The sequence below is a fragment of the Hyla sarda genome, chromosome 5 (genome assembly GCF_029499605.1).
Source record: "Hyla sarda isolate aHylSar1 chromosome 5, aHylSar1.hap1, whole genome shotgun sequence".
In the NCBI taxonomy this organism is placed as follows: domain Eukaryota; kingdom Metazoa; phylum Chordata; class Amphibia; order Anura; family Hylidae; genus Hyla; species Hyla sarda.
The window spans coordinates 373042133-373067065 of record NC_079193.1 but is presented as its reverse complement, the minus strand read 5'-3'; the positions used below and the strand labels follow the sequence as shown (position 1 = coordinate 373067065).

The 24933-nt window shown below is 45.7% G+C and overlaps 1 protein-coding gene across 1 annotated transcript in view; it reads left to right on the top strand.

Moving 5' to 3' along the window:
- Nucleotides 1–18228, top strand: part of TRAPPC9 (trafficking protein particle complex subunit 9) — a 602485-nt gene extending 584257 nt beyond the window's left edge. The window contains exons 22-23 of the mRNA XM_056522817.1: nucleotides 4641–4864; nucleotides 16987–18228. Coding sequence (XP_056378792.1) covers nucleotides 4641–4864; nucleotides 16987–17166 — 404 coding nt within the window. The 3' untranslated portion in view covers nucleotides 17167–18228. The remainder of the gene's footprint in view (nucleotides 1–4640; nucleotides 4865–16986) is intronic.
- Nucleotides 18229–24933: the final 6705 nt, after the last annotated feature.

Genomic DNA, 24933 nt, shown 5'->3' with positions numbered 1-24933 from the left:
ACCTGTCTTTTTATCTAAGAATGTTAGTAATAAGAGGAGTTAGGAGAAGACAACCACAGATTGACATCAGATTGTTCCCCTCCGTAGACCACAGAGATGAGTTGGTAGATCATGACATCGAATATTCTGGATGAAACAGACGCTACATCCATCCTGAGCAGGGACGTGCTCACACAGACTCAAAAGGGGGCTTGAGCACCTACCCTTTAATACACTTGTTTTATAATGGCCTTACTGATTGGGACCTCCATGGGTTGATGTGGATCCCCATTCAGCTGACATGACTGCCGGAAATGTGTTGTGTTAACATATGTAAGGTTTCTACGAACATTTTTTAATTAGAAGGTGCCCTTTTTTCTACCTGAGCCCCTGCCCCCAAAATGTCTGTGCATGTCCCTGATCCTGAGATACGAGCCTACAGTACGGACGCTCGAGCAGACATTGTGAAGACCTCCGAAGATTTCTTACATATAACTTTACTTGTTTCTTCAGAAGAGAAACGTTCAAGTTTTATCAAAGCCCATTGATTCTGCAAGAAATCTCCACTTCAGACAGACGAATAAGACGACTCTCATCCCGGCATCTCGGTTTATCTTGATTTCATTAAAGTAGATTGTACTTCACACAAGTGTTTATAGCAAATGTACATCAAGTAGAGCGGAGTACGCAAGATGCTACGGCTGTGATGCTGCGGGTACACCACCAGTCAGAGGATTTTGTCCTGATTGACATTGATGTTATTTCTGGAGCATAACAGAGTGAACTATATAGAAATAAAATTAAAATAAAAAGACTTTGGAGGCATGTTCTTCAGTTGTTGCTCTTGAAGTTGATTAAATAGGGTTTAGCTTGACATGTACTGTATGCCATCTTGAAACTCAACCACCACATTCACCTAATAGGGACAATTCCTGTCCATATACAATATTGGGGCATATGGATGTTATCGTCTGTATCCTTTGTGAGCCATAACATGGTTTTTTATTCTTGCAATTAGTAGTATCTTGGTTTGCTGACCCAATGGGAAGGCAACTTCTTAAATGATATATACAAAGTAGCAGGTAGGGTCGGCACTGAAAAGCACTTGTGGAGCACTATGCAGACTGCTGATTAAAGTGAAAGGCACTCACGGTTCGTAGTTCTGTGCAGAGCATTAGCTTAGAGCATTAGCGGGACGCCAGAGCAGAGTCAGGTTTGAGCCATGGTTACAGCCGTATCGCGCCCTGTCTCCGGGGCTTCATCAGACCACGCCTACCCTCAGGCGAGTGGCCAGGTAAATACCATTTGACCTCTGATGCCTCAGGGTAGGGGCGTTAACATATTCTTTACAACCAAACAAAAACGTGAAGGTTAAAATCAATATAATAAGAAAATTGCAGAAACCTCTTACTTCTTATCGTAATAAAGGCATTAGACTATAATAGAGTGTAAGTATTATCTATTTTGTGAGGAGGTACGTGTGAGTGGATAGGAGCATTCCTACACGAAAACGCTCATATCTAGGCGGTCATTCAGACCAAGTCCACCCTGAGCGTCTGTTTTTAGTGTTCACTTGGCTTCTCTTTGTAGGATCGCTCTCCGCCAATCCATTCCTTCCACCCATTGCTTTTTTCCCTTCTTGGATCTTTAAATGGTCACTGTTGTTTCAAACATCTTTTCTCTATATGATAGCTAATGTGATTCCTAACATATATGTAAATCATTTAAAGGATACCTTACGCCCTAGTAATACAGCTCTAAAGTCTTGGCCACTAGGTGTCTCATTTCTCTGCAGTCTGCTGTCCACTTCCTGTCGTTAGGGGAAGTCTGTCTCTAGTAACAACTAGATCAGGACAAATTACAGGGAGCAGAGGCACTCAGTAGCCATGTGCTGTGTGCAGGAGAGAGAATGACTGAGAGAGCCTGGACTGCGTACCTACAATCTGAGCCAGTCTGCCTACTAAAGATGATCCACAAAGGTAAATCAAGGCTTCCCTTGCATCTCTGATCATCCATAAAGCTCAGTGCAACTGTCTCAGATGTCCACAGTGCTTCAGTGTAACCTCCCCCCTTCCTTTTAGCATCTCGGCTGCAGTAATTCAGTGCTGAGTATAACCCCTTACTTACTGTTTCTTTCCATTCTGCTCACACAGCAACTTGCAAATCCCATGCATCAGTAACCCCTTCCTCCCACGTGTAATTCATCACCAGCACAGAGCAGCCTATTTTATCTAGTGCACTTTCTTCAACACTATGTCATGATATAGCAGAGAGGAGTAGGTGCTGTTCTTTGTTTGGCCATGGAAGTAAGGGGAAGGAAGTCCATGTATGTGTACTACTGTCAAACAGCCCACCACTAGCAGTGAGAGCACTAAAATCCCCTTGTCTCCACGCTGAAGGGGTAGTCTAACAAAGCCAGACAGGTCTTTGAAAATCTTTACAACAACAGGTAAGCTTAAAGAACAACAATTCAGTTTGGATATTAAGGAGAAGTTGGTGTATTTACTAAGAAACAGATTATAGAAAAACTGTCATCACTTTCATGCTTGAATCTTGGCATCATGGCGGTCCCCGATGGTTTCTCTCTGCCCCACTGACCTTGATTAATAGATTTCTCTCAATAACCAAACAGGAAGAGATCTATCAATCAAGACTGGAATAGCAGGGCCGCTGAGGACCACCCCAATAACTAATGGCTCAGGTAGAATGAAAGTCATGGCTGGTTCACAATCATTATTTACTATGGAGCAGATTGTTGCCACTGATTAGGAGGCTATGTAGCTACTGAGGAGCAGCTAAGTAGGAGTAGGGTATGTAGCTACTGAGAAGCAGGGTATGTAGGGGCTGAGGAGCAGGGTATTTAGCTGCTAAGAGGAGCAGCATATGTAGCTACTGAGGAGCAGGGTATGTAGGGGCTGAGGAGCAGAGTATTTAGCTGCTAAGAGGAGCAGCGTATGTAGCGACTGAGGAGCAGGGTATGTAGGGGCTGAGGAGCAGGGTAGGTAGAGGCTGAGGAGCAGGGTATGTAGAGGCTGAGGAGCAGGGTATGTAGAGGCTGAGGAGCAGGGTATGTAGAGGCTGAGGAGCAGGGTATGTAACTGCTGAGGAGCAGGGTATGTAGCTACTGAGGAGTAGGGTATGTAGAGGCTGAGGAGCAGGGTATGTAGCTACTGAGGAGCAGGGTATGTAGCTGCTGAGGAGCAGGGTATGTAGAGGCTGAGGAGCAGGGTATGTAGAGGCTGAGGAGCAGGGTATGTAGAGGCTGAGGAGCAGGGTATGTAGAGGCTGAGGAGCAGGGTATGTAGAGGCTGAGGAGCAGGGTATGTAGCTACTGAGGAGCAGAGTATGTAGCTACTGAGGAGCAGAGTATGTAGAGGCTGAGCAACAGGGTATTTAGAGGCTGAGGAGCAGGGTATGTAGAGGCTGAGGAGCAGGGTATGTAGAGGCTGAGGAGCAGGGTATGTAGAGGCTGAGGAGCAGGGTATGTAGAGGCTGAGGAGCAGGGTATGTAGAGGCTGAGGAGCAGGGTATGTAGAGGCTGAGGAGCAGGGTATGTAACTGCTAAGTAGAAGGTTGTGCATGTCATGAGGAGCAGAGTGTGTAACTGCTAAGAAAAGCAAGCTATGTAGCTCCTGAGGAGCAGGCTATGTAGCTCCTGAGGAGCAGGGTATGTAGCTCCTGAGGAGCAGGCTATGTAGCTCCTGAGGAGCAGGCTATGTAGCTCCTGAGGAGCAGGCTATGTAGCTCCTGAGGAGCAGGGTATGTAGCTCCTGAGGAGCAGGGTATGTAGAGGCTGAGGAGCAGGTTGTTCAGGTAATGAGGAGCAGGCTATGTAGCTCCTGAGGAGCAGGCTATGTAGCTCCTGAGGAGCAGGGTATGTAGCTCCTGAGGAGCAGGGTGTGTAGAGGCTGAGGAGCAGGTTGTTCAGGTAATGAGGAGCAGGGTGTGTAGAGGCTGAGGAGCAGGGTGTCTATTTCCTGAGGAGCAGGGTGTGTAGCTGCTGAGTAGCATATTATGCAGTAATTAAGGTTATGTTCACACAGATAAAAGCCAATCACACAGAATAAATAAAAAGTGTGGTATCTGCTGTGCGGCTTTTGGTGCTGATTGTGCTGTTTTTTCTTAAGGCTTTTTGTGTGATTTTATTTAAAGCTCCCACAGATATTAATGGAAATGTATGTGGAACTGCACTGAATAGTGATAGGTCGCTGCTTTATACCGTGTGCTTAGGAACAGTCCCCATTGAAATCAATAGGAGATGGTTTCTTAGGTAAATCACAAGGTTTTGTTGTGTTGTTTTTTCCCCATATGAACAAGACCTAAGGAGCAGATTATGGTGCTGAGGAACAGGACAAATTACCTCATTTACATACTGCAAAATCTGCATGAGCCCCTACAGAAGTATATACCATGACAGAAGTATATACCATGTGCTACTGTGTTAGGAGGAAACCATGTGATGTCTACTATGGAAATGTCTTGGCTTATTATTGGTCTGTGTGGATGAGAAGGGTTAAACATTACCCATTTGGTACCTTTTTATAGGGGGCAGGCGGGTGTCTGACCACAATACCCTATAGGGTTCACTTATTTAATGAAGTCAAATTAAAGAAAATATTCAAAGATTTGCATTTCCATGTTGTGTTTTTTTTGTCTTACAGACGTCTTGGTGGACGGGAAACCATGTGACTGTGACATCATAGCGGACTGTAAAGTTGGCGACCCCATACACCTGGAAGTCAAGCTGACCAATGGCAGCAGCAGCACCGTGGGCCCGTTCGCCCTTTCCGTCATCCCGTTCCAGGATTACCAGAACGGAGTCCATAACTACGACCTCAAAAACATTGTTACATTCGTTGGCTCCAACACCTTCTTCATTGGCTCCGTGAGTATTGTCTGATGTCATAGAGACAATTCTAAGAGTATTTTTATATAAAAACACCAGAATATCCCTTTGCTTCACATTAGGTGGGGATTTCGGTTAAAACATTTGAAATGTGAAAAAGATTTTCTGCACCGAAATCTAAAATAGCTGGTGAGATTACCATTCCAAGGACTTCACCTGTTCCTTAAAGGGGTACTCCGGTGAAAACCTTTTTTCTTTTAAATCAACTGGTGGCAGAAAGTTAAACTTATTTGTAAATTACTTCTATTAAAAATCGTAATCCTTCCTGTACGTATTAGCTGCTGAATACTACAGAGAAAATTCTTTTCTTTTTGGAATGCTCTCTGATGACATCATGAGCACAGTTCTCTCTGCTGACATTATTATAATAATAATAACGCTTTATTTATTGTTGTCCTTAGTGGGATTTGAACCCAAGTCCCCAGCACTGCAGAGTAGTAGTGCTAACCACTGAGCCACCATGCTGCCCTTAGCATACATCTGCTATACATCTGCTATGCATGGTTGCTACAGAGATGTCAGCAGAGAGCACTGTGCTCGTGATGTCATCAGTGTTCCAAAAAGAAAGGAATTTCCTCTGTAGCATTCAGCAGCTAATAAGTACTGGAAGGATTAAGATTTTTTAATAGAAGTAATTTACAAATATGTTTAACTTTCTGCCACCAGTTGATTTAAAAGAAAAAAGGTTTTCACCGGAGTACCCCTTTAACCCCTTAAGGACGCAGGACGTAAATGTACGTCCTGGTGAGGTGGTACTTAACGCACCAGGACGTACATTTACGTCCTAAGCATAACCGCGGGCATCGGAGCGATGCCCGTGTCATGCGCGGCTGATCCCGGCTGCTGATCGCAGCCAGGGACCCGCCGGCAATGGCCGACGCCCGCGATCTCGCGGGCGTCCGCCATTAACCCCTCAGGTGCCGGGATCAATACAGATCCCGGCATCTGCGGGAGTTCGCGATTTAAATGAACGATCGGATCGCCCGCAGCGCTGCTGCGGGGATCCGATCATTCATAACGCCGCACGGAGGTCCCCTCACCTTCCTCCATGCGGCTCCCGGCGTCTCCTGCTCTGGTCTGTGATCGAGCAGACCAGAGCAGGAGATGACCGATAATACTGATCTGTTCTATGTCCTATACATAGAACAGATCAGTATTAGCAATCATGGTATTGCTATGAATAGTCCCCTATGGGGACTATTCAAGTGTAAAAAAAAATGTAAAAGTAAAAGTAAAAAAAAAAGTGAAAAATCCCCTCCCCCAATAAAAAAGTAAAACGTCCGTTTTTTCCTATTTTACCCCCAAAAAGCGTAAAAAACATTTTTTATAGACATATTTGGTAGCGCCGCGTGCGTAAATGTCCGAACTATTAAAATAAAATGTTAATGATTCCGTACGGTGAACGGCGTGAATGAAAAAAAATTAAAAAAAGTCCAAAATTCCTACTTTTTTAATACATTTTATTAAAAAAAAAATTATAAAAAAATGTATTAAAAGTTTTTTATATGCAAATGTGGTATCAAAAAAAAGTACAGATCATGGCGCAAAAAATGAGCCCCCATACCGACGCTTATACGGAAAAATAAAAAAGTTAGAGGTCATCAAAATAAAGGGATTATAAACGTACTAATTTGGTTAAAAAGTTTGTGATTTTTTTTAAGCGCAACAATAATATAAAAGTATATAATAATGGGTATCATTTTAATCGTATTGACCCTCAGAATAAAGAACACACGTCATTTTTACCATAAATCGTACGGCGTGAAAACAAAACCTTCCAAAATTAGCAAAATTGCGTTTTTCGTTTTAATTTCCCCACAAAAATAGTGTTTTTTGGTTGCGCCACACATTTTATGATATAATGAGTGATGTCATTACAAAGGACAACTGGTCGTGCAAAAAACAAGCCCTCATACTAGTCTGTGGAGGAAAATATAAAAGAGTTATGATTTTTAGAAGGCGAGGAGGAAAAAATGAAAACGTAAAAATTTAATTGTCTGAGTCCTTAAGGCCAAAATGGGCTGAGTCCTTAAGGGGTTAAAGGGGTACCTCGGCTTTATACATCTTATCCCCTATCCAAAGGATAGGGGATAAGATGTATGATTGCTGGGGTCCCGCCGCTGGGACCCCCACATTCTCGGTGCAGCCTCCTGCATTCTGCCTGGGGCTGCACTGAGAACGTGGGGGTCCCAGTGGCAGGACCCCTGCAATCATACATCTTATCCCCTATCTTTTGGATAGGGGATAAGATGTATAAAGCCGGAGTACCCTTTAAATTTAAGCTAGTCCTGGATTCTCTTGATTTCGGATTGTCTTTGGCACTAATGGGGTTATCGCCTATTTAAAGGGGTACCCCAGTGGAAAACTTTTTCTTTTTAAATCAACTGGTGCCAGAAAGTTACACAGGTTTGTAAATTACTTCTATTAAAAAAAAAAATCTTAATCCTTCCAGTACTTATTAGCTGCTGAATACAACAGAGGAAATTATATTCTTTTTGGAACACAGTGCTCTCTGCTGACATCTCTGTCCATTTTAGGAACTGTCCAGAGTAGCATATGTTTGCTATGGGGAAAATTCTTAAAATGGAACAGAGATGTCAGCAGAGAGCACTGTGCTCGTGATGTCGGCAGAGAGCTCTGTGTTCCAAAAATAAAACAATTTCCTGGGTAGTATTCAGCAGCTAAGAAGTACTGGAAGGATTAAGATTTTTTTAGTACAAGTAATTTACAAACCTGGCAACAGATCATTTAAAAAAGAAAAAGTTTTCCACCGGAGTACCCGCACCGATGAGGAATAGTAACGGAAAGCTTTTTCACCCCTTTTAGGGTTATAGGAAGTGTTTTTCTACCTTCAGTTAGTGCTGGGCGATATGACCAAAAATGAGTATCACAGTATTTTTCTAAAGTATCACAGTATTTCACGGTATTTTTAATTTTTTTTACATAGAGACTTGCATTGAGGTGGCGTAGCGGAACTAAATGGGCTTTTGGAACTAAATGATCTGAACACTGGGGCAGTGGAGTACCCTTTTAAATAGATGTAACAAACAACCCTACAGCCTCCAGCTGTTGCAAAACTACAACTCCCAGCATGTTGGACTATATAGTAGTGTATAGTATAGGTCAGTGTTTCCCAACTAGGGGTGCCTCCAGCTGTTGCAAAACTACTACTCCCAGCATGCCCGGACAGCCGTTGGCTGTCCGGGCATGCTGGGAGTTGTAGTTTTGCAACAGCTGGAGGGCCTACTGTAGGTATAGTATATTATACAGACCCCTGTCCATCCCAGAAGCCTGACTAACCTTCCCAGTTGCTGCAGGGACCGTCCGGGGAGGGTGGTCCGGGCCATCCATCCTTCCTGTAGTGTCCGGCGGCATTCCGGGTGGAGGGTGAACCGGTCCGGGCTGTCCTTCTTCTCCGGGGTCCTCTTCTCCACTCCGGGCAGGCTCCGGCCTAGTAACGCTGCATAGACGCCGCTGCGCAGTGACGTCCATGCGCAGCGAGGCACCTGACGTCACGGCGTAGCGACGTCTATGCAGCGTTACTAGGCCGGAGCCTGCCCAGAGTGAAGAAGAGGACCCCCGGAGAAGGACAGCCCGGACCGGTTCACCCTCCACCCGGAATGCCGCCGGACACTACAGGAAGGATGGATGGCCCGGACCACCCCCATTACGGGTAAGTTTAATTTTTTTTATTGACTCGGCGGGTGGGGGAGGGGCCCAAGCGGTATAGCGGTATGGGCAAAAATCCATACCGCGGGAGAAAAAAAAAACGGTATTCGATTCATACCGGTATACCACCCAGCACTACCTTCAGTTATTGAAATAATTAGGGTCCTGGGTCTATTTCGTCAACTTTTCTGAGGCCTGATTCTAATGTAAAAAGAGAATAGGTAAAACTGGGGCGCTCCTAGTGCAATAAGTAGAGATTGAACGATCCCTTAAAACAGCAACCCCGCTTACCGGATAATGTTGCGCTTAGAGCGCAACACCTCAGACTGCCCGTAGACTCGCCATATTGCTGGGGATCCTGTAGGTAAGTGAGGTGGCAGCTTCCATGTGTTTCCCGAAGCCTGGCAGGGCACCGGTTAGTAGCACTTCAATGGATTGGATGGACCATAGGTAAAAAATTATCCTAAAATACCGCGGATGGATTAGCGCCGTCCCTCAGGAAAAATTGATGATGGAGCGATGGTAGTGAAATAGCTCAAATTCTTTATTGGTGCAACTTAAAGGGGTACTCCAGTGGAAAAACTTTTTTTTTTTTTTTTTTTTTTATGAACTGGTGCCAGAAAGTTAAACAGATTTGTAAATGACTTCTATTAAAAAAAATCTTTACCCTTCCAGTATTTTGTAGCAGCTGTATGCTACCGAGGAAATTCTTTTCTTTTTTAATTTCTTTTTTGTCTTTGTCCACAGTGCTCTCTGCTGACACCTCTGTCCGTGTCAGGAACTGTCCAGAGCAGTATAGGTTTGCTATGAGGATTTTCTCCTGCTCTGGACAGTTCCTGATTCGGGCATCAGGTGTCAGCAGAGAGCACTGTGGACAAGACAAAAAAGAAATTAAAAAAGAAAAGAATTTCCTCTGTAGCATACAGCTGCTAAAAAGTACTAGAAGGGTAAAGATTTTTTAATAGAAGTCATTTACAAATCTGTTTAACTTTCTGGCACCAGTTGATTTAAAAAAGAATGTTTTCCACTGGAGTACCCCTTTAAGTTTTGAACCTTCTCGGGTTCTTCGTCAGGCACTTGTAGCTTTACAACATTGAGAGCTGTATTTTTTTTTTTTAAAACATAAGGGTTAACTTTCGGTTCACCAGGTGAAGGTGCCGGGATATTTAATTCACATATGGGAACTAAAGAAATTATATTCATAACATGTATATATTTACATATTTACAGTTGCAGACTTCTAACTTGCCAGCGCATGCGTATCTTGCAGTGCCTGGTCTTGGATTTTTTGTTGGATTTGCCGGCACATGCGCGTCTCTAGATTAAATGGTGCTGTTTATTTCTTTTTTTATTCTGCTCTTAATGTTAGCGCTGCTTGTTCTTGAAAGAAACATCTTATTAAACCCAGGAATATCCAGGATTCTACAGAGGAGTAAGCTCTATTCTATGATGTCTACTAGAATAGTGAGTGCAGCTCTGGAGTATAATACAGGATAGAACTCAGGATCAGTACAGGATAAGTAATGTAATGTATGTACACAGTGACCTCACCAGCAGAATAGTGAGTACAGCTCTGGAGTATAATACAGGATATAACTCAGGATCAGTACAGGATAAGTAATGTAATGTATGTACACAGTGACCTCACCAGCAGAATAGTGAGTACAGCTCTGGAGTATAATACAGGATATAACACAGGATCAGTACAGGATAAGTAATGTAATGTATGTACACAGTGACCTCGCCAGCAGAATAGTGAGTGCAGCTCTGGAGTATAATACAGGATATAACTCAGGATCAGTACAGGATAAGTAATGTAATGTATGTACACAGTGACCTCACCAGCAGAATAGTGAGTACAGCTCTGGAGTATAATACAGGATATAACTCAGGATCAGTACAGGATAAGTAATGTAATGTATGTACACAGTGACCTCACCAGCAGAATAGTGAGTACAGCTCTGGGGTATAATACAGGGTATAACTCAAGATCAGTACAGGATAAGTAATGTAATGTATGTACACAGTGACCTCACCAGCAGAATAGTGAGTACAGCTCTGGAGTATAATACAGGATATAAGTCAGGATCAGTACAGGATAAGTAATGTAATGTATGTACACAGTGACCTCACCAGCAGAATAGTGAGTACAGCTCTGGGGTATAATACAGGATATAACTCAGGATCAGTACAGGATAAGTAATGTAATGTATGTACACAGTGACCTCACCAGCAGAATAGTGAGTACAGCTCTGGGGTATAATACAGGATATAACTCAGGATCAGTACAGGATAAGTAATGTAATGTATGTACACAGTGACCTCACCAGCAGAATAGTGAGTACAGCTCTGGGGTATAATACAGGATATAACTCAAGATCAGTACAGGATAAGTAATGTAATGTATGTACACAGTGACCTCACCAGCAGAATAGTGAGTACAGCTCTGGAGTATAATACAGGAGATAACTCAGGATCAGTACAGGATAAGTAATGTAATTGTTACGCCGAGCGCTCCGGGTCCCCGCTCCTCCCCGGAGCGCTCGCTACACTCTCGCTATTGCAGCGCTCCGGTCAGATCCACTGACCCGGTGCGCTGCGATCCTGCCTCCAGCCGGGATGCGATTCGCGATGCGGGTGGCGCCCGCTCGCGATGCGCACCCCGGCTCCCGTACCTGACTCGCTCTCCGTCGGTCCTGTCCCGGCGCGCGCGGCCCCCCTCCCTAGGGCGCGCGCGCGCCGGGTCTCTGCGATTTAAAGGGCCACTGCGCCGCTGATTGGCGCAGTGGTTCTAATTAGTGTGTTCACCTGTGCACTCCCTATGTATACCTCACTTCCCCTGCACTCCCTCGCCGGATCTTGTTGCCATTGTGCCAGTGAAAGCGTTTCCTTGTGTGTTCCTAGCCTGTGTTCCAGACCTCCTGCCGTTGCCCCTGATTACGATCCTTGCTGCCTGCCCCGACCTTCTGCTACGTCCGACCTTGCTTCTGTCTACTCCCTTGTACCGCGCCTATCTTCAGCAGTCAGAGAGGTTGAGCCGTTGCTAGTGGATACGACCTGGTCACTACCGCCGCAGCAAGACCATCCCGCTTTGCGGCGGGCTCTGGTGAACACCAGTAGTGACTTAGAACCGGTCCACTAGCACGGTCCACGCCAATCCCTCTCTGGCACAGAGGATCCACCTCCTGCCAGCCGGCATCGTGACAGTAGATCCGGCCATGGATCCCGCTGAAGTTCCTCTGCCAGTTGTCGCCGACCTCACCACGGTGGTCGCCCAGCAGTCACAACAGATAGCGCAACAAGGCCACCAGCTGTCTCAACTGACCGTGATGCTACAGCAGCTACTACCTCAGCTTCAGCAATCATCTCCTCCGCCAGCTCCTGCACCTCCTCCGCAGCGAGTGGCCGCTTCAGGCCTACGACTATCCTTGCCGGATAAATTTGATGGGGACTCTAAATTTTGCCGTGGCTTTCTTTCGCAATGTTCCCTGCACTTGGAGATGATGTCGGACCAGTTTCCTACTGAAAGGTCTAAGGTGGCTTTCGTAGTCAGCCTTCTGTCTGGAAAAGCTCTGTCATGGGCCACACCGCTCTGGGACCGCAATGACCCCGTCACTGCCTCTGTACACTCCTTCTTCTCGGAAATTCGAAGTGTCTTTGAGGAACCTGCCCGAGCCTCTTCTGCTGAGACTGCCCTGCTGAACCTGGTCCAGGGTAATTCTTCCGTTGGCGAGTACGCCGTACAATTCCGTACTCTTGCTTCAGAACTATCCTAGAATAATGAGGCCCTCTGCGCGACCTTTAAAAAAGGCCTATCCAGCAACATTAAAGATGTTCTGGCCGCACGAGAAATCCCTGCTAACCTACATGAACTCATTCATCTAGCCACTCGCATTGACATGCGTTTTTCCGAAAGGCGTCAGGAGCTCCGCCAGGATATGGACTTTGTTCGCACGAGGCGTTTTTTCTCCCCGGCTCCTCTCTCCTCTGGTCCCCTGCAATCCGTTCCTGTGCCTCCCGCCGTGGAGGCTATGCAAGTTGACCGGTCTCGCCTGACACCTCAAGAGAGGACACGACGCCGCATGGAGAATCTCTGCCTGTACTGTGCCGGTACCGAACACTTCCTGAAGGATTGTCCTATCCGTCCTCCCCGCCTGGAAAGACGTACGCTGACTCCGCACAAAGGTGAGACAGTCCTTGATGTCAACTCTGCTTCTCCACGTCTTACTGTGCCTGTGCGGATATCTGCCTCTACCTTCTCCTTCTCTACTATGGCCTTCTTGGATTCCGGATCTGCAGGAAATTTTATCTTGGCCTCTCTCATCAACAGGTTCAACATCCCGGTGACCAGTCTCGCCAGACCCCTCTACATCAATTGTGTTAACAATGAAAGATTGGACTGTACCATACGTTTCTGCACGGAGCCCCTCCTAATGTGCATCGGACCTCATCACGAAAAAATTGAGCTTTTGGTCCTCCCCAATTGCACTTCTGAAATTCTCCTTGGACTACCCTGGCTTCAACACCATTCCCCAACCCTGGATTGGTCCACAGGGGAGATCAAGAGTTGGGGTACCTCTTGTTTCAAGGACTGCCTTAAACCGGTTCCCAGTACTCCCTGCCGTGACCCTGTGGTTCCCCCTGTAACCGGTCTCCCTAAGGCCTATATGGACTTTGCTGATGTATTTTGCAAAAAACAAGCTGAGACTCTACCTCCTCACAGGCCTTATGACTGTCCTATTGACCTCCTCCCAGGCACTACCCCACCCCGGGGCAGAATTTATCCTCTGTCCGCCCCAGAGACTCTTGCTATGTCTGAGTACATCCAGGAAAATTTAAAAAAGGGCTTTATCCGCAAATCCTCCTCTCCTGCTGGAGCTGGATTTTTCTTTGTGTCCAAAAAAGATGGCTCCCTACGTCCTTGCATTGACTACCGCGGTCTTAATAAAATCACGGTAAAGAACCGCTATCCTCTACCTCTTATCTCTGAACTCTTTGATCGCCTCCAAGGTGCCCACATCTTTACCAAACTGGACTTAAGAGGTGCTTATAATCTCATCCGCATCAGGGAGGGGGATGAATGGAAAACGGCATTTAACACTAGAGATGGACACTTTGAGTATCTGGTCATGCCCTTTGGCCTGTGCAACGCCCCTGCCGTCTTCCAAGACTTTGTTAATGAAATTTTTTGTGATCTCTTATATTCCTGTGTTGTTGTGTATCTGGACGATATTCTGATTTTTTCTGCTAACCTAGAAGAACACCGCCAACATGTCCGCATGGTTCTTCAGAGACTTCGTGACAATCAACTTTATGCCAAAATGGAGAAATGTCTGTTTGAATGTCAATCTCTTCCTTTCCTAGGATACTTGGTCTCTGGCCAGGGACTACAAATGGATCCAGACAAACTCTCTGCCGTCTTAGATTGGCCACGCCCCTCCGGACTCCGTGCTATCCAACGTTTTTTGGGGTTCGCCAATTATTACAGACAATTTATTCCTCATTTTTTTCACCATTGTGGCTCCTATCGTGGCTTTAACCAAAAAGAATGCCAATCCTAAGTCATGGCCTCCTCAAGCGGAAGACGCCTTTAAACGGCTCAAGGCTGCCTTTTCTTCTGCTCCCGTGCTCTCCAGACCTGACCCTTCTAAACCCTTCCTATTGGAGGTTGATGCCTCCTCAGTAGGAGCTGGAGCGGTTCTTCTACAAAAAAATTCTTCCGGGCATGCTGTTACTTGTGGTTTTTTTTCTAGGACCTTTTCTCCGGCGGAGAGGAACTACTCCATCGGGGATCGAGAGCTACTGGCCATTAAATTAGCACTTGAGGAATGGAGGCATCTGCTGGAGGGATCAAAATTTCCAGTTATTATTTACACCGATCACAAGAATCTCTCCTATCTCCAGTCTGCCCAACGGCTGAATCCTCGCCAGGCCAGGTGGTCTCTGTTCTTTGCCCGGTTTAATTTTGAAATTCACTTTCGCCCTGCCGATAAGAACATTAGGGCCGATGCTCTCTCTCGTTCCTCGGACGCCTCGGAAGTAGAGCTCTCTCCGCAACACATCATTCCTCCTGACTGCCTGATCTCCACTTCTCCAGCCTCCATCAGGCAAACTCCTCCAGGGAAGACCTTCGTCTCTCCACGCCAATGCCTCGGAATCCTCAAATGGGGTCACTCCTCCCATCTCGCAGGCCATGCGGGCATCAAGAAATCCGTGCAACTCATCTCTCGTTTCTATTGGTGGCCGACTCTGGAGACGGATGTTGTTGATTTTGTGCGAGCCTGCACTGTCTGTGCCCGGGATAAGACTCCTCGCCAGAAGCCCGCTGGTCTTCTTCATCCTCTGCCTGTCCCCGAACAGCCTTGGTCTCTGATTGGTATGGACTTTATTACAGACTTACCCCCATCCCGTGGCAACACTGTTGTTTGGGTGGTCGTTGATCGATTTTCCAAGATGGCACATGTTATTCCTCTTCCTGGTCTTCCTTCAGCGCCTCAGTTGGCAAAACAATTTTTTGTACACATTTTTCGTCTTCACGGGTTGCCCACGCAGATCGTCTCGGATAGAGGCGTCCAATTCGTGTCAAAATTCTGGAGGGCTCTCTGTAAACAACTCAAGATTAAATTAAACTTTTCTTCTGCTTATCATCCTCAGTCCAATGGGCAAGTAGAAAGAGTTAACCAGGTCCTGGGTGATTATTTACGGCATTTTGTTTCCTCCCGCCAGGATGACTGGGCAGATCTTCTACCATGGGCCGAATTCTCGTATAACTTCAGAGTCTCTGAGTCTTCTTCCAAATCCCCATTTTTCGTGGTGTACGGCCGTCACCCTCTTCCCCCCCTCCCTACTCCCTTGCCCTCTGGTTTGCCCGCTGTGGATGAAGTGACTCGTGATCTTTCCACCATATGGAAAGAGACCCAAAATTCTCTCTTACAGGCTTCATCACGCATGAAGAAGTTTGCTGATAAGAAAAGAAGAGCTCCCCCCATTTTTTCTCCCGGAGACAAGGTATGGCTCTCCGCTAAATATGTCCGCTTCCGTGTTCCCAGCTACAAATTGGGACCACGCTATCTTGGTCCTTTCAAAATTTTGTGCCAGATTAATCCTGTCTCTTACAAACTTCTTCTTCCTCCTTCTCTTCGTATTCCTAATGCCTTTCACGTTTCTCTTCTTAAACCACTCATCATCAACCGTTTCTCTCCCAAACTTGTTTCTCCCACTCCTGTTTCCGGCTCCTCGGACATCTTCTCCGTAAAGGAGATACTGGCCTCCAAGAAGGTCAGAGGGAAAACCTTTTTTTTGGTCGATTGGGAGGGCTGTGGTCCTGAAGAGAGATCCTGGGAACCTGAGGACAATATCCTAGACAAAAGTCTGGTCCTCAGGTTCTCAGGCTCCAAGAAGAGGGGGAGACCCAAGGGGGGGGGTACTGTTACGCCGAGCGCTCCGGGTCCCCGCTCCTCCCCGGAGCGCTCGCTACACTCTCGCTATTGCAGCGCTCCGGTCAGATCCACTGACCCGGTGCGCTGCGATCCTGCCTCCAGCCGGGATGCGATTCGCGATGCGGGTGGCGCCCGCTCGCGATGCGCACCCCGGCTCCCGTACCTGACTCGCTCTCCGTCGGTCCTGTCCCGGCGCGCGCGGCCCCGCTCCCTTAGGGCGCGTGCGCGCCGGGTCTCTGCGATTTAAAGGGCCACTGCGCCGCTGATTGGCGCAGTGGTTCTAATTAGTGTGTTCACCTGTGCACTCCCTATGTATACCTCACTTCCCCTGCACTCCCTCGCCGGATCTTGTTGCCATTGTGCCAGTGAAAGCGTTCCCTTGTGTGTTCCTAGCCTGTGTTCCAGACCTCCTGCCGTTGCCCCTGATTACGATCCTTGCTGCCTGCCCCGACCTTCTGCTACGTCCGACCTTGCTTCTGTCTACTCCCTTGTACCGCGCCTATCTTCAGCAGTCAGAGAGGTTGAGCCGTTGCTAGTGGATACGACCTGGTCACTACCGCCGCAGCAAGACCATCCCGCTTTGCGGCAGGCTCTGGTGAACACCAGTAGTGACTTAGAACCGGTCCACTAGCACGGTCCACGCCAATCCCTCTCTGGCACAGAGGATCCACCTCCTGCCAGCCGGCATCGTGACAGTAATGTATGTACACAGTGACCTCACCAGCAGAATAGTGAGTACAGCTCTGGAGTATAATACAGGGTATAACTCAAGATCAGTACAGGATAAGTAATGTAATGTATGTACACAGTGACCTCACCAGCAGAATAGTGAGTACAGCTCTGGAGTATAATGCAGGGTATAACTCAGGATCAGTACAAGATAAGTAATGTAATGTTTGTAGATAGCAACTTAACTCTAAGTAGTAACCCAGTTTTTAACTATTTACCCAATTTCCTATGATCTCTTACCATTGACCTTTGCTCTTTTCACAGGTTCAGCCTACGGAACATTCTGTCTGTGTGGGTTCTCTGCTATTTCTCTACACTGGAGATTTTTACCTGGACATAAAGTTTCAGGATGATAACTCTGGTCGGGAGTTGCCCCTGTCTTGGTTTTGCCTCCCCAGTGTTCACATACGAGCCATCGACACCATCAGTGAAACCCACTTCTGAGGGAACCTTATGGCGACCACGTCTGGTTGGATCATTTTGTTTCTTCCTATAAATAAATATGAGATAATAAACCTTAATAGTCAGGTGTATCTACATTACACAAGAAAATGCTGAGACTGTACTGTGAAGGTCCTGACCGCAAAGCATTATGGGAGTCAGACGGATTTCCTCTTCCTATGGTAACACTCCGAGAAGTCTCCACATTGAGATTTTTTCTTCTCTATAAAAATGTAATATTTTCTTTTCTTTATGAATGATTCATCCTAATTCTCACGTTTACCTTTAAAATGATTTTAGACAACAAACGAACCAACACCTGACATTTCCTTCCAGTGGAGCTGGAAAATTGACGCTTTTCGGACATTTCATGTAGTTGACGCTGGGACTGTGAGCCCTAAAACGCGTCAGTGTTCTTTACCGATTCTCCATGTTCAGAGTCCCATAATATATGTGACATTCGGTAAGCCAGGGGTTGGTGTCCATTAAAGGGGTACTCCACTCCCCATTGATTTTTATGGGATAGAGGAACTGATGTGTTGGGGGTTGTCCTGTCCCTCTCCCAGTGGCAGATGATGGGTTAAGGATCGGGCATTTTGATTACCAATGTGTCTGCTCTTTCATTCTTGCTATAACAGCTTATTACCCACTGGAAAGACATATGCTTGGCCAAACCATGTGCCCCTGTCTATGGGGAAACACATGCTCGTGTCTATGGGGTAATGAAGACGAATTACTAACAAAAAAAATCTATGAGCGCCTTTATTCTTACTACTTGGACCAATCAGACAGAGAATGGGCTCAGTGAATGTCCTGATGCCCGTCGTGTACCCTTCAGTGATAAATTACCATAGCCCCTCATACAGTATTCTTTTGGCTGGTCCATTTGGGGTGAGTTTATTTACCTTTCTCTAGTTCTATGGAAAGTCGAGTGATTGGGGCAACTGTGACATCGCGTGGGCGCAAGTGGTTTTATGGTTTGTCAACGATGGACACATCTGTACATTATCCCTTATTTGATTGTATTACGTAAGATCTGAAATAAAGCTAAATTGATTCATTGTATCATTTTCTATTACTTTTTGTCATGTACCTTTACACAGGCTAAAAAGGAAAAAAAATTCATGGTCTATAACACACATTTTCATATTGATAAAGTCAGTAGTGTACATCCCCCTGCAATGATGACAAATATTCCCACTGGTCTATGGTTATCAGGGAGTTGATGATAGCCCTGGTGGTCTAGGGCATTGAAAGGATTAATTATAACATCCCTGGTAGGCTAGGGCAATGAAGGGGATAACAATACCATTCCTATTGGCAAATCCAATGAAAGGATTAATGATAACATCACTGGTGGGGTAGAGCAGTGAAGGGTTTAGTGATAATATCCCTGGTGAGTTCGGTTAATGAAAGGATTAGTGATGACATCCCTGTTAGGCAGTGTCTTAGATCACCAGAGATGTTAGCATCCCTGGTGGGCTAGGGAAATTAGGAGATTCATGATAAAATCCCTGGTGGGCTAGGGAAATGAAGAGAATAATGAGGACATCTCTGTTAAGATGGGGCAAGAAAAGAATTAATGACAGCAAGCCTAGTGGTCTATGGAAGTGAAGAGGCTACAGCATTGAAGAGTTTAATTATAACATCCCTGGTGGGCTAAGACAATAAAGAGATTATTGATAACATCTCTGTTGGACTAGGGCAAAGTAAGAATTAGCAGTAACCTAGTGGTCTTAGGCAGTGAAGAGGCTACATTTAACAACCTTGGTGGGCTAGAGCAGTCACAGTATTAATGATTAGATCCCAGGTGGGCTAGGGCAGTCACAGTATTAATGATTAGATCCCAGGTGGGCTAGGGCAGTGAAGAGATTAAAGGGTTAGCTGGCGATTAGCAAAAATGAATATCCTACCATGGCTGGGAAACAATACAGAAAAGCTACATTTACATTTACCCCGCTGGTCCCTTTAATGATAACATCCCCATGCAGAGAATGCCCAGTGTCTGGCACATGTGGGGCCACCTCACCAGGCAGGGACTCCTGTTTTTCACATATCCGTAGCTCCTACGGATATGTGGTCCCTGCAGGTATCAGACACTTTTTACATATCCCGGCCATCAATGTCTATGATAGAAATGAAGGTTTATGGGCGACTGTTTTTATGCATTATATGGCGATAATTGTTCTAGAAGAATTGGATGATAATAAGACGTTCCAGGGCCCCGGCTGCTCCGCGGGGTTCACCTGAGATAATGGGATGTTTTTCCTTCAGTATTTACCGTCATACAGTGAAGAAGTTAATGCCATCCTGCTGCCTCCTGACCCGTCCTGTAATAACCTCATTAACGGTGGCGGCACTTTGTAATGGATACAGCCATTCTACAGATGACGGCTCACAACAGGGAATAATCCGTCCTCTGATCATTATCCTAATAATCTCTGCGCCTGGGATAGAACTGCCCCCAAGTCCAGAGGTTACGGGGGGAGAAGAGACGTATAATTAAAGTGTCGCTCTTTTTGACAAGTCCGCAGCTAATTTTATTTTGTACCAATCTACACTGCTCAAAAAAATAAAGTGAACACTTAACACAAAGTAACTCCAAGTCACTGACACTTCTGTCAAATCCCACTGTCCACTCAGGAAGAACACTGATTGACAATCAATTTCACATGGAACAGACAACAGGTGGAAATTATAGGCAATTAGCAAGACACCTCCAATAAAGGAGTGGTTCTGCAGGTGGTGACCAGACCACTTATCAGTTCCTATGCTTCCTGGCTGATGTTTTGGTCACTTTGGAATACTGGCAGTGCTTTCACTCTAGTGGTAGCATGAGACGGAGTCTACAACTCACACAAATGGCTCAGGTAGTGCAGCTCATCCAGGATGGTATACATCAATGCGAGCTGTGGCAAGAAGGTTTGCTGTGTCTGTCAGCGTAGTGTCCAGAGCATTGAGGTGCTACCAGGAGACAGGTCAGTACATCAGGAGAGGTGGAGGAGGCCGTAGGAGGGCAACAACCCAGCAGCAGGACCGCTACCTCCGCCTTTGTGCAAGGAGCAGCAGGAGGAGCACTGCCAGAGCCCTGCAAAATGACCTCCAGCAGGCCACAAATGTGCATGTGTCCACAGGACGTTTGGCATTTGCCAGAGAACACCAAGATTGGCAAATTCACCACTGGCGCACTGTGCTCTTCACAGATGAAAGCAGGTTCACACTGAGCACGTGTGACAGACATGACAGAGTCTGGAGACGCCATGGAGAATGTTCTGCTGCCTGCAACATCCTCCAGCATGACCGGTTTGGCGGTGGGTCAGTAATGGTGTGGGGTGGCATTTCTTTGGGGGGCCGCACAGCCCTCTATGTGCTTGCCAGAGGTAGCCTGACTGCCCTTAGGTACCGAGATGAGATCCTCAGACCCCTTGTGAGACCATATGCTGGTGCGGTTGGCCCTGGGTTCCTCCTAATGCAAGACAATGCTAAACCTCATGTGGTTGGAGCGTGTCAGCAGTTCCTACAAGAGGAAGGCATTGATGCTATGGACTGGCCGCCCGTTCCCCTGAATCCGATTGAGCACATCTTTGACGTCTCACTCCATCCACCACAGACTGTCCAGGAGTTGGCGGATGCTTTAGTCCAGGTCTGGGAGGACATCCCTCAGGAGACCATCCTCCACCTCATCAGGAGCATGCCCAGGCGTTGTAGGGAGGTCATACGGGCACGTGGAGGCCACACACACTACTGAGCCTCATTGGGACTTGTATTAAGGACATTACATAAAGTTGGATCAGCCTGTAGTGTGGTTTTCCACTGTGATTTTGAGTGTGACTTCATATCCAGACCTCCATGGGTTGATACGATTGATTTCCATTGATAATTTTTGTGTGATTTTGTTGTCAGCGAATTCAACTATGTAAAGACAAAAGTATTTCATACGATTAGTTCATTCATTCAGATCTAGGATGTTTTATATTAGTGTTCCCTTTATTTTTTTTAGCAGTGTATTTGTGTCAGGCTAACAGGCGCACAACAGAATCTTCTCTCTGTCTGTCACCGGAAGGATTTCGAGAAAAATAAATCAGCAAAAACAGATAATTTAGCCTCGATATAAGGTCCCCTTAACTCCTCAGTGTTACCACATGTCCTGCAGTGCATCTTTATAACCACAGGTCCTCCAGCCCATCAGTATAATACCCACAGGTCCTTCAGTCCATCAGTATAATACCCACAGGTCCTTCAGTCCATCAGTATAACCACAGATCCTCCAGCCCATCAGTATAACCACAAGTCCTCCAACCCATCAGTATAATCACAGGTCCTCCAGCCCATCAGTATAACCACAGGTCCTCCAGCCCATCAGTATAACCACAGGTCCTCCAGCCCATCCTTATAACCAAAGGACATCCACAGCCCACTGGACTTTTTTTAACCTAAAATATTATAATAATCTTTGGCGGGTCGTCATCTCAATCATCATCGTCCAATGACATGGATATTCAGCTTAGTTATGCACTTGTTGGATACCAAGGGATTCCAGCATGGTTAAACCTACTTTCCTTGGAGAAGGTGACAGGGTCTTTAAAGGCTCTTGGAAAGTAAATTATTGTACTGGCCCCCAGAATAGGACAAGTGACATTATTGTGGAGGTGACATCAAATAAAGCCGATTGACTGGTTAAGTGTCCAAAACTCAGGAAACGAGCAGTAGAAAATATTCTTCACCACCTAATATTTCCATATAGGGTTCGGGGCTTCTCCCAGATAACCTCCTGTTGGTCAGTTTGCACCATTTAAGATTTTTTTTTTAAACATTTTTTTTGGTATGATGTTTTTTGTTTTTTTTAATACATGGATGACAATCAACTATTATCCAAAACCACTTTCAAGCTAATCCTTTTGCCAGTTTCTCTTTCTGGCCCAATGTATCCAAATGGCCACTTAACCAACAAAACTCATTACAATACAGTCAGCGCACTAACCATAGAAATGATCTAATCCTTAATCTGACATCCAGTGTGATTAGGGCCAATAGATTCTATCAGCCTCCTCATTCACGGACCTCACAAGAATAGGCAATGTAAGCAGGTTATACTAACATTAGATGTGGATATTGCTGTAGTAGACTGGACCCTGAGAATCTTCACTTTATTATTATTTTTTAATAATTTAATCCTTGGAACATGAATTATTTATCCTTCTAGGGGGATTTCATTCTGTGCAGTTAGGAAGAAAACTACAAAACAAATGTCCCCTTTGTAACCAGGTCTTGGTTGAGCCGTAGTCTTGTGACCCATATTGAAAGATGTTTTTGTAATGATAACACTTGGTTACCCACAAACAAGGGAGGTTAAGATTTTACTGTCTAACTTTATTGTTTTTTCGTACTATAGATGGTAAATTAGAAGTGTCCAGAATTGATTTACAATAGATCAAGCACTTGCCTGCCCTATAATGTGCTCTTCTGGGGGCCGGGGCTTCTGCTAGGGGTGATGCTCATTTTCTAAACTCCTCCTGAGGTATACAGCTCATATTGAAGTGGATTTAAGAATGGACAGCACCAAATGGACAGGGACGAAGCATTCGGAAAGACTTCAGATCCTTTCACTTATTTCACACTTTGGTATGTTTCAGACTTGTGCTAAAATAAGCAGTTGGGACTAGTCTCTCTGTCCCAACTGCTGAAAAAACACCCTCACAGTATGATGCTGCCCCCATCATGCTTCACTGTAGGGATGGTATTGGGCAGGTGATGGGCAGTGCCTGGTTTCCTCTAGACATCATGCTGCCTCCACCATGATCACTGTAGGGATGGTATTGGGCAGGTGATGGGCAGTGCCTGGTTTCCTCTAGACATCATGCTGCCTCCACCATGATCACTGTAGGGATGGTATTGGGCAGGTGATGGGCAGTGCCTGGTTTCCTCCAGACATGATGCTGCCCCCACCATGATCACTGTAGGGATGGTAATAGGCAGGTGATGGGCAGTACCTGGTTTCCTCCAGACATGATACTGCCCCCACTATACTTCACTGTAGGGATGGTATTGGGCAGTGCCTCGTTTCATGCATCTTCTTTAAGGATTCTTTCTGGCCACTCTACCATAAAGCTAAGATTGTGGAGGCTGCAGTGATGGTTCTGGATCTTCTGTAAGATTAGGTTCTTGGTCACCATTGTTATCAAGGCTCTTCTTTCCCAGTTACTTAGTTTGGTAGGGCGGCTGCTCTAGAAAGAGTCTTGGTAGTTCCAAACTTCTTCTGTGTAAGAATTATGGAGGAACTTTTGAACATTTCTTTGAAATGCTCCACGCAATCCTGTTTCTGAGCTCTACAGGCAGTTCTTTCCACCTCATGGCTTTATCTTTGCTCTGATATACATTGTCAGCTGTGAGACCTTATATACACAGGGCTGAGTTTTCCCAAATCCTGTCCAATCAGCTGAATTTACCACAGGTGACTCCAATCTAGGTGGAGAAACTTATTAGAGCTAAGGACTTGTTTGAGCTCATTCCAGGGCTCCCTAAGGCCACTGCAGAGACCAATGTGGCTTCTGCAAGGCTAATCAATGGACAGAAGAACTTGTTGTGGATGGTCATCCAGGGGTGACGGTCTCTGAGATCATTTATGCATTACCATTCAGTGCTTTATGGACTATTTGCTGGGGTTCACGATGTGGAGGCCATCCAGGAAGCCTGGCGCCTTATAAACTGTGTTAAGGACGCTATATGGTTGGCTAGGAACATCCTCATCTACAACAGGGAGCACATGTCTGTCCAGGACTGTCACAGGCTAATCCACAGCCGGCTTAGAGACTATTCCATTTTGGACAGTCTGGACATCGATGAAGAAGAGGATTAACGCCCCTCTACTTCCCCCATTACCCCATTTGTTTGCTGAGTAGTTTGGCCCTGTGATCCACCCCTCCCCACCCCATAGATCCCACGCCCCTCCCCAATCACAGACAGTAATGTTTTGTTGTTCAACATTGTTTCTTTTATAACGAGAGATGGAGCGGAGTGTTAGTGTAGCATGTGGTATAGTGTATAGCTTAGGGAACTTGTGCTGTATATTGTACCGTAATGCTTTGTGTGATTTGTAATTTATTGTACGACTTGTAATGACAACTAAATAATCAATAAAGCTCTTTCAATACCTTAATATTTTCAGCAACTGGGATTAATCTTCAAAAGTGACCAGACCAAGCACTATAGACCAATAGACCAAGCACTATAGACCAATAGACCAAGCACTATAGACCAATAGACCAAGCACTATAGACCAATAGACCAAGCACTATAGACCAATAGACCAAGCACTATAGACCAATAGACCAAGCACTATAGACCAATAGACCAAGCACTATAGACCAAGCACTATAGACCAATAGACCAAGCACTATAGACCAATAGACCAAGCACTATAGACCAATAGACCAAGCACTATAGACCAAGCACTATAGACCAATAGACCAAGCACTGTTGAGCCTCGATACCGGATGTCTGTAAAGGAATTCATAAACGAATCTTTCTGTACATCGCTCTGGCCCTTCTTCTCCAACCGACTGACTGTGGACATTTACTATCCGTGTTTGCTACCTCTCACGCTTGTATAGTATTGTCCATGTTCTTATTTGTCCTGCATTTATTTGCTCTTTTGCTAATTCCTTTGTTTCTACAAACCGTAATAAAGGAATCAGTGCCGTAGCCTCGTTGAGAGACTCATGGAAGCTTTAGGAGTTAGCATGGCGTTGTCTCATAAATGTTGATGTATGG